At 40.8% G+C, this 11,008-nt stretch overlaps 1 protein-coding gene across 11 annotated transcripts in view; it reads left to right on the plus strand.

The window, feature by feature from the left end:
* The window catches only part of SPAG9 (sperm associated antigen 9), a 132,568-nt gene that overhangs the window by 30,614 nt on the left and 90,946 nt on the right, over positions 1-11,008 (plus strand). For all 11 annotated transcript variants that reach the window (XM_015420372.1, XM_015420378.1, XM_015420374.1 and 8 more), the window contains exon 4: positions 10,787-10,881. In XM_015420372.1, coding sequence (XP_015275858.1) covers positions 10,787-10,881 — 95 coding nt within the window. The remainder of the gene's footprint in view (positions 1-10,786; positions 10,882-11,008) is intronic.

Below are 11,008 nucleotides of genomic sequence, written 5' to 3' on the forward strand. Positions count from 1 at the left end.
CTGCTTCATGCTCTGCTTTGCTCATTTGAGCAGGGCCTTCTGCAGGTGCCAACCTGCAAATGGGCAAAATCAAAAATTTTATGTACATGTGCCTTCTCCATTGTGGAAGTCAGGAAGGCTCCCACTCTCCTTGCTTGACACAAACTGTGCGGAACTCAGTTATTCAAGAGAGCTTTTTAATGCAGGCAATAGGAATGCACTGTATAACATGATTTACAAAGTTACTTAGAGAAATGATTACGTAATGTGGTCCATAAATACTCCCTAGAGCTTGCTGTAAATAGGAACCTACTATGTAATTTTTCATCATTTGCAGAGGTGTTGAACTCATTTGTTATGAGGGCCAGATCTGACATAAATGTCTCTATGTCAGGTCGGGCCATGTGTGCCATAAAATGTAGTGCCAGGTACTGGAGATATTTTACCACTGACTGTGACCTATATCCTGCCTCAGCAGAGCTCGGGGCCAAACCAAGGGCCAGATCTGACATAAATGTCTCTATGTCAGGTCGGGCCATGTGTGCCATAAAATGTAGTGCCAGGTACTGGAGATATTTTACCACTGACTGTGACCTATATCCTGCCTCAGCAGAGCTCGGGGCCAAACCAGCCCTCTTGTCCCTTATGGTTGCCAACTCTGGACTGGGCAATCCCTGGAGAACTGGGGGAAGACCCTGGGGAGGGCCTGTGTTTGGGGAAGGGAGGGACCTCAGCAGGGGGTGTAGTACCCTAATATAGGCCCTTCTGGTCCACATTCAGACTGGTTTCCACCCAGTTGCTTACAGGCTGGATAAGAGCCCTAGACGAGCTGGTTCCAGCCTCCGGGCCATATGTCTGACATATCTGTTTTAATGTGTCATGTTAACTTTTATGCTTTGCTTTAGTTCCTTTTTTTTTTTTTTTGATTTTTGGTTGGCAATACAACCCTAATCCTATTGCATTGTTCATTGAATGTCCCATCTTGTTGATTATATTGAATCACTATGTGTAAACCGCCTTGAGTTCCAGTAAGAAAGGTGGACTATAAATAATATAAATAAATAAATAGTTTTACTTCATACTGGCACTCTTTGGATTGAGAGTATGTGGAGAGGATATTATTGAAAGCCTTGAAAAATGTTTGGGGCTTTCTGTTTGTGGTTATGGTAGTTCCATGCTGTTGGGTGAGATCGTTTCATTTGATTATTTGCTTGAAATAATACAATGACATTTCAATATTCACATCAGCCATTATGTTTCAAGCTACCCAGAAAAGAGCCTAATAATGAGCAATCAGGTTTGTTAGGGCATGCTGAGATCTAATGAGGAATTATTCTGCAGCATCTAAATTATATTTATGAATTAATGCCAATATCCTTTATTTGTTTAATGCTGCCAGTATTTATGAATTGCATGTTTGAGGCAATGAATGATTATTTGTTTTATGGTCATGATGGTGTGTACTTTGTACTTTAAAAAGATTTGTTAGGTTGTGGGCAGGATGAAGCACAGAAGAGACAAGAAAAAGATAATTCATTGAAAAAACTTTTAATTTGATGCCACTTTTATATTTGAAAATGTTTGTTGTCAGAAGAGTTCATAAGTCAGCTTCCTTATTTCTCACACTTTGTGTGTCTTTTATTTCTGTAGCTTTCCCCCTCCATTCTCCCTCTCCCCCCTCTCCCTCTGTCCCCCCCTCCTTTTTTCGGAATGGCAGTGTTGTGTGTATAACTTTGTTCAGACTTCGATTTGAAACCTGTTTGTCTTAGAAGTTGCACCCACATGACCATACGAAAAATAAAGTTGTCCTTTTTTTTTAAACAAAAATATTCTAGAGTAGTACTGTCACGATCATTGCTGCTTAAGTCATAATGTTAGAGAAATCCTTAGCCATGGAAGAATCTATATAAACAAATTACATGTATTATTGTAACCTGAAATCAGCCAAACTCTTTTGCCTGCCTATTTTAAATATTACTTCTAACCTGCTGACAAATCTTGAACATATTTTGCAAGTAAGAATTACTTACAAGCTGGGATGAAGATATACAAACTTCATGAAAGCTATGATTGCGGCTATGGATCCTTGAGGCTGTGTATGTAGATGAGCTATTAGCCACAAGGTATAGGTAGGAACTCTCAGTCTGGGGCAAGTGTTGCACTCTATTCTTGGTGCTTGGGGGGCAACAGTGGGAGGGCTTCTAGTGTCCTGGCCCCACTGCTGGACCTCCTGATGGCACCTGGTATTTTTGGGCACTGTGTGACAGAGTGTTGGACTGGATGGGCCATTGGCCTGATTCAACATTGGCTTCTCTTATGTTCTTATGAAAGCATTCTTTGGTAACAAATAATCTTGCTGTTACCATTAGATATTATCTGGATCCCTGTGAAATTAATGATGGTATGAAATGACTTTTGGAGCAGGGAAACTGCTCTATAGCCAGTTCTGTTCTGTGTCATTAGTTGAAAGACTTCACAAGGGTATAAAGAAATGCAATCGCTGCAATCACTGCAAGATTATCAAGTCAGAAATACAAGAAGCATAGCTAACATTTCAATAGCTGGCTTTTTTGGCACCTGAAGAAGAGTTGGTTTTTATACCCCGCTTTTCATTACCCGAAGGAGCGGCTTACAATCTCTTTCCTTTCCTCTCCCCACAACAGGCACCTTGTGAAGTAGGTGGGGCTAAGTGAACTCAGACAACTGCTCTTGAGAGAACTGTGATTGACCCAAGGTCACCCAGTTGATTGCATGTGGAGGAGTGGGGGATCAGACCCAGTTCTCCAGATTAGAGTCTGCCACTCTTAACCACCACACCCAACTGACTTTTTTAAATGCTCTTTTAAAGAGATAATCCTGCCTCAAGTCAAGGCACTGAGGCTTTCCTCCAGTCCAAAGTCTAGGAATCTAAGGGTTGGAGCCAGACTAAATCTTCCATTCATACAAGGCACTTCTGTCAGTAGAACAGAACACCTCCCCTCTCCCACTGATCTCCTCGAAATGCTGCTCCTGGGGGATAGAGGACCCTCCAGAGCAGTATGAGATGCATATAAGGGGGTTGCAGAAGGAGAGGGAGGTCCTTTCTGCATTTCCCTGCCACTCCAGATTTTCTCAGTGTTCGAGGCAATTTAAGTCCACAGCAAAACAGCATCCAAATAATCCAGGGCAGCTGAAACCGGGCTGACCACTGAAGAGAGGTAATATAATGCAGAATGGGGGGAAAAACGGAATAAAAATAAGCTTGAACTCGATTTTAGTGCAGAAAGGGGGGAAACCTGGATTAAAAAGAAGGTTGAATTCGATTTTAGTGAAGAATTGCTTGGAGGACACTGCAGTGAACATGAATTAAAAGGAGAGTGCAGAAAGGGCCGGAGTTAATGGAAATTACCTCCACCCCTTCTGCTAGCAGAAAATTTAGTCTGGATCCAACCCTATAGATTATAAGGGGAGTAGGTCCAGTTCTGAGTAGCTGAATGATCCCAACCAGATCAGTGGCATGTAGGACTTCCATTCATAAGGAGGATGTTTCTTGAAGCTGCTCTATACGGAGTCAAAACAGTTGGTCTATATAGACCAACAGTGTCTTGTCTGACAGGCAAGTTTTTATTGGAGTCTTTTGTATCACCTCCCTGATCTTTTCAACTGAAGAAGTCAGGAACTGAAACCTGGGCCCTTTATAGGGTTGCCAGGTCTGGGTTGGAAAATACCTGGAGACTTTGGGGGTGGAGCCAGGAGTGGGCGGGGTTTGGGGAGGGGAGGGGCCTCGGCATGGTCCAATGCCCTAGAGTCCACCCTCCAAAGCAGCCGTTTTCTCCAGGGGAGCTAATCTCTGTCAGCTGGAGATCAGTTGTGAAAGAGGGAGATCCCCAGGCCGTACCTGGAGGCTGGCAACCCTAGCCCTTTAGCATGCAAAGCAGGTGTACCAGAAATTGCCTTTCCTGTTCTTGTATGATTTTAGCTCTGTTTCTGGAAAACCTTTTGCACCAGGGTAGGGAGTAATGACTGCTAATATTCCCTCAAGTGGCACTCCTCTCCATTTTTACATTCTACATACCTCCAGAACAGCTTTTAGAGGGGCTACAGAGGGAGAAAACCATTCTGTGAACTTTTTGTTCATAGTTCATTGGCTTCAGACATTAACTAGAAAGCAATTACAGAAAACACTTGTGTTCGCATCTTGATGATTGACTTAAAAAGGTTTTTTCTTTAGGCTTCTCGCCTAGGGGAACCATGTTAGTTTGGAATTCTTGATTTTTTTTCTTGAACAAATATAGTTAACACTTAGAAAACAAAGTGTGATAACTCCTGTGACTTCTGTTAAGCTTCTATAAAACAGTTTTATTTAAAACTTAATAATTGTGTGCTAGTAAATGACATATGCTTTTTAATGCATTTTCTGTTTGTTTCCCAGGAGAATGGTAAAAATTTTTTGAGTGACCTAAACTCCCTCCCCCAACTGGAATGGTGTAGTAAACTTTCCAAGAACTGGAATGGTGTAGTAAACTTTCCAAGAATAGTATTGTGTTAGTGTAAGATTTTTTTTGAGAGACTATATGTTTGCGGGAGGAGTGGGGGTGGTGAGGTGTTAGAGTTAAATCAGATGTATACAGACAATTGCTTATGAAATAAGAGTACTGTGGGGAAGGAGGAGATCTGGCTGTTTTGATTTTAAGCATTACAGTGTTAAAGGAATTTGGACAATATTAGTAAATATTGTTATTATATTAATCAGAGCAATTATGGTGATCTTTCTGGCTACATATAAACTGAATTTACAATGCTAGGTGTTGATCAGATAATGAGGAAAAATGATTGGTCACCATCTTATCTCGCATATTTTTGCAGAACTAAGGTAGGGAACACTGGTCATGAAAAGGCCTTCCACTGTTTTATTAAAAAAAAAAAAGAAATGTACCAAAATTAGTTTTGGCAATAAATTCTTAAGTGCTACCAACCAGCTCCTGCCAACCCAGCAGTTCGAAAGCAAGAAATTGCAAGTAGATAAATAGGTACCACTTCAATGGGAAGGTAACAGCGTTCCGTGCACCTTGGTGTTTAGTCATGCTGGCCACATGACCACGGAAACGTCTTCAGACAGCGCTGGCTCTACGGCTTTGAAACGGAGATGAGCACCGCAACCCTAGAGTCGGATTCGACTGGCTTTCGAGCAAGGGAACCTTTACCTTTTTACCAACCAGATGCTGTTGCCATGACTGTTCTGCCTCTGTTTTGGGGCCTCTGTCCCAGTTTGGTCTGTGAGAAAGTCTTTGAACATTCTTGCTCACCTTTGTCCAAATATTTACTTAAATTATTAGATGAGCCTCTGTTGGCGTGTGTGGCGGAGAGGAAGAAATAGGTTAGGAGAAACACAACTGCAGAGCATGTTTGTGTGGCTGAATTTCATTCATGGAGTACAGTGACCAGCTAGTCCAGCCATGGAAAGGTGAAGCCTTAGCGTAGAAAGACAGCCATAAATCAATTATTAGCTCTGTAATTGCAGAACCTTTTTTTTTTTTAGTCCAGTGGCACCTTTAAGACCAACAGAATTTTATTCAAGGTATAAGCTTTTGTGTGCAAGCATACTTCTTCAGATACATTGAAATGGAAGTTGCCAGTCCATACATATATGTTGAGAGTGAGCAGTGAATTAGCATACAGCATAATAAAGTAGTGTGACAGATGCAAGGACCAAACTGGAATAACAAGCTTAGTTTATATGGTCATTATTTGTTTTGGTTTAATAAAGAGAAACATAGTGAAGGAAATGAATATATCAGAGATTGATGGGCAGATATACCCTTCTTAATTGTGGAATGCTGGGAGTAATTGACTGAGACCCTCCTATTATGCTCCATCCATCTCCTCTCAAGCGTGGAGGCAAACTTACAACATCCTCTTCTTTGAGGTGGGGTGACTGGCTGTGTAGAGTTATCTCCCCTGTTCTCAGACCAGAGAAATGCATTCCAATCTACCATTCCAAATTACATTACATTCTACTAGTCATTACATCACATTACAATCTACTATTCTAATCTACTATTACCTTTTGTGGTCAACACAGTCTTTATTCACGTCTGCTTCATTCTGTTGACAATTCTGTCTCTTGGCTGAAGAAGAAGTTGTGGAGCCATGTTGGTCCATGCAGGATCTAAAAACAAAGAACAAAATCTGTTTAATACCTTTTGTTAAGACCAACCAAATTAACACAAAAACACTGTGCAAGCTTTTGAGTTTATCAGAACTCTTCATCAAGCTGGAGCCCACGGGGGAGGACGGGGTATAAATATGAAAAAATAAAATAAATAAAATAAAAAAATGTAACAAAATTTAAAGAATGTTTATCAGGCCAGGCGTCAAAGCCTAAGTGATCAGCCTCAGCAAAGAGAGGAGTGAGAAATGGGAAATGGAGGGGAGGATTCTATCTTGCATGTGGCTATATTGTGTGACAAAGTCCAATTTGGGAAGTTGGTTTCATTCACGGCTGGATGAACCCCTGGGCCAGATTTTTATCAATAAACTTTCACAGCTCTTCCTTTTTGGCCGGTTGAATGAATGAATTAAAGATAGCGGCTAGGCAGAATAACTGTGTCGTAATAGGTGATTTTAACTACCCAAACATTGTTCAAGTTGGGAAAAAGAGATTGAGTTTCTAGACACTCTCAATGACTGTGCTATGGAACAGATGGTCACAGAACCTACCAGGGGTGAGGCGATCCTGGATTTGGTTCTAAGTAATGCCCAAGACCTGGTGAGAGATGTAAAAGTGATTGCACCGCTTGGGAACAGTGACCATAATGTTATTGAGTTCAACATTTGTATAAATAGGGAGTTGCCCAAAAAGACTCACACAACCACTTTTAACTTTAAAAGGGGTAACTTTAAAAGCAGACATGTGAGGAAGAAACGGAAAGGAAAAGTAGAAAGGGTCAAAACCATTGGGGAAGTTTGGAGACTATTTAAAACTACAATCCTGCAAGCTCAGAAAAATATATATACCGCAGGTTAGGAAAGGCACAAATAGGCATAGAAAAAAGCCTGCATGGTTAACAAACAAAGTAATGGAAGCTGTAAAAGGTAAGAAGGATTCCTTTAAGCGGTGGTTAAAACTTTAAAAGGGGTAACTTTAAAAGCAGACGTGTGAGGAAGAAACGGAAAGGAAAAGTAGAAAGGGTCAAAACCATTGGGGAAGTTTGGAGACTATTTAAAACTACAATCCTGCAAGCTCAGAAAAAAAATATATACTGCAGGTTAGGAAAGGAACAAATAGGCATAGAAAAAAGCCTGCATGGTTAACAAACAAAGTAATGGAAGCTGTAAAAGGTAAAAAGGATTCCTTTAAGCGGTGAAAAGCTAGTCTCAGTGAGGGTTATAAAAGGGAACACAGGCTGTGGCAAATAAAATGCAAGTCTGTGATCAGGCAGGCAAAAAAGGAATATGAAAAGCATATAGCAAAAAACCTTCTTCAAATACATTAGAAGCAGGAAACCAGCCAGGGAGGCAGTGGGGCCCTTGGATGACCAAGGGGTAAAAGGAGTACTGAAAGATGATAGGGAAATGGCTGAGAAGCTGAATGCATTTTTTGCCTCTGTCTTCTCTGTGGAAGATGAGATGTGCTTGCCCACTCCAGAACCGCTGATTTCGGGAGGGGTTTTGAAAGACCTGAGTCAGGTTGAGGTGTCAAGAGAGGAGGTCCTACGACTGATAGACAACTTAAAAACTGATACATCACCAGGCCTGGATGGCATACATCCGAGAGTTCTGAAAGAACTCAAAGAACTCAAATGTGAACTTGTGGATCTCCTTACAAAAATATGTAATCTTTCCTTAAAATCTGCCTCCTTCCTGAGGACTGGAAGGTAGCTAATGTCACCCCCATCTTTATACCTGGACAAGTATGGAAAGGAGCTTGGATGGCAGGCCGAAGAGGAAGAATCAACAGAGTCAGAAGATGAATCCCAGAAACAAGAGGAGGCACGAAGTAGTGAAGACAAAAAGAGTGGGGGGGAAAAGACGAAGTAGAAAATATTATAAAGATGTTCTATAGGTGGCATATTTCTCCTGATAGATTAAATAAATTCAATGGGAAAATAGGGAAAAGTTGTTGGAAGTGTAATCATAGTACCGGTACTTTTTACCGGTAGGAAAACAAAAAAAATATTGGGCTATGGTGAAAGAAATCATAGATAAAATATTAGGTAAAGATTTCCCTTTAAACCCAGAATGTTGCTTATTAAATGTGATACCCGAGTCATTTAAGAACAAAGATATATATATAATTATGCAGATTTTAACGGCAGCAAGAATTGTATTTGCCAAACGATGGAAGGAGAATAATATTCATTCTAAAGATGAGATCATTATTAAACTGTTTCATATTGCAGAAATGGAAAAATTAACTTGTATTATTGAAGAAAGAAACTTGGAAAATTATGAAAAGGATTGGTCAAGGTTTTATAACTGGTTAAAAGAGTCAAAGTTTGGTTTAGTCAATGAATAAGGCTTATCCCTCTTTTTTGTGAGTGCTAAAGAGCGAACTTTGTTATACGGTGGAGGATTTCTATTAACATGTAAATATATCAAGAGATAATGTTTTTTCTTTGTTTAATATGAAAAAATCCAATAAATAAACTCTTTTAAAAAAGTTTTAACTTTGGATTCTCACATGACCAGGTAAAAGCCCTCTTATTTCTTGCAGGGATATGACTGGCACCAGCTTTTCAGATCAATAAAAACAATTTCACAGCTGTCATTCTTTGTTATGTTCTTGGCCATTACTGGAAGAGTTAGGAAGGGCAGAATCTTGGTATTCATCACATTGGCATTTTAGATTTCTGACAAATGTTTTCAGTATGCTAATGTGGTTGTGCTTTTATTTCGTTTTTGCCTTTGTAGATTTTCTCATTTTGACTTCCCAATTAAATCCGTATTCTAATCCAACTATTATCTTCTCTGTATCCAAATAAACCTTTCTTCTACTTGGAATGTTGCTGCTGTGTTTTTATTAAGCTGTCTGCACATGCCCTGGAAACCTCTTAGCTACTTCAGGGAAGCTGGCTTTAGTGCAAACAGACTGCTGATGAGGGTCCTGAATCAGCGAAGAGGTATAGCTCCGGACCTCTTTCTATCTAAATCCTGTATCTGGTGCCAGTGATCCCTCAACCCCTATTATTCAGGGATTCCCAGAACTATTTGTCCCTACACCCCAGCTAAGAGAACCCCACCTTAGGTCACCACAAATGTGCCATGCCACAGCCCCGTTCACACAGAGCATTTGCTGCACTAAAGAGACGGATGATAGGCGGATTTTCCGGGCGCGATCACACTGCAACATCTGGGAAGCGTAGTACTCCCGTGGCTAACCCATGGCTTCCCACCGAAGATGCGGATTAAAAAACTAGTACCTACGAGGTACTAGTTTCCAGAAGATGCGAGGCAAGGGTGGGCATCTGATCACGTCCCGTCCTAGTCCCATTGCAAACCGGTCACTTTTTTTTCAGTCTGCACAGGATGCGCACAAATGATCATGCGCATGCTCACCCTCTAGTGAAAAAAAATATTCCCGATTGCCACGGAAGCGGTGCCTAGCGATTGCTGGTGTGATCACGCCCCGCCGCTTCTTTGCCGCGCTGCAGGAGAGCCGTGTGATCGGCACCTCCTGCCCTAACCACGGGACCTCGACGGGATGTGTGTTAGGGTGGCCGCGCGTTATTTTGCTCCGGGGCAAACAGCCACACTCCCCCCCCCCGCATTTTCCGGCCCCTGTGACCGGGACCTCGATATGTCACCTTTAATGTAATCTGGATAAGCAAGGCGTACCTACTTGCCTTTTGTAGTATTGTGCAAAGGATTTAATTGATCTGGATTTCTTAGCATAGCTGTGACTAAACCTAGTATGCTTGTTGTGTATTAATAAATGTAAAAGTATTCATTCTGTGGACCAAACATAACTGGTAACAGAACTTGAGAGAGTACTTTCCAGTATTCCAGACTGGCTCAGAAACTGTCTAATGTGTCCAATCTCATGACACACAAAATTCTGCAGATTTGGGGGCTATTTAAATGTTGATTCCTCTTTGTTAACTTTTCAGACTTTTATTATTTCAGAAATTATTCTGGAATTTACTTAATACCAAAGTTATATCTGTGAATATATGCTCTAAAGCTTGCATTAAAATAATTTTAGTTTTCAGTGTCATGTGTATTCTAAATGATAGCCAAAATAGAGATGTAACTAAAACAAGGGATTGGTGTCAGGTTCTCTGTGTGCATAAGTTTATGCTGCAAATATGTATTTTGTGTGTTTCTCATCTTACTATGGAATCTCTCTTCCACTTAATCACTGGGTGCTTGCTGGATCTGTTGGTTGCACATGGGGGGACAAACTATGTGTGTGTGTTTTTACTGTGCTCTTTGGATTTGGGGGTAATTCATTGAGAATGGGTAACTGTTAGTGCTTATGCTGGTTTAGTGACCTTGAAAACATGAAGAACTCATCAATGTAAATGATCAGTGATTTGGCTCCAAAGGGCAGATGTTAGGTGGTTGTATACTATATATTGGGGAAGAAAAATCAGTATAACATTGGGGCCCTAAGCAAGTATTTAATGGTAAAAAAATTATACTTTACTAGTTTACTTCATGAACTAGCTTAGGTTTGTTACTCCTAAAACTGAGTGCTACTGGTACCTATTTATCGTATTGGGCAGGGTGATGGAGAAAAGCCATACATTTAATTCCTAGTCTGCTGAAACAGATATGGAGCAGTTTTAAAAAATCTTAGCTTTGTATTTTTTTCATTTGATAACAGATGATTCATAATTACATGGAGCACTTGGAAAGAGCCAAGCTTCACCAACTGTCCGGGGGTGATCAACTAGAGCCCATCATGCACAGTAGAATTAGGTAAGCCTTATTGACTTTTCACTCGCTTTAATCTGTTTGTATCTTCAGGGCTTTGTGTGGTGTGGGCTAAATCAGAATTATGTATAGGTGGAATGTGTGAGGAGAGCAGTGTAGAAGCGGGGTGGGG

The sequence above is a fragment of the Gekko japonicus genome, unplaced genomic scaffold, assembly GCF_001447785.1.
Source record: "Gekko japonicus isolate JY-2015 unplaced genomic scaffold, Gekko_japonicus_V1.1 scaffold360, whole genome shotgun sequence".
NCBI classification, from domain to species: Eukaryota; Metazoa; Chordata; class Lepidosauria; order Squamata; family Gekkonidae; genus Gekko; species Gekko japonicus.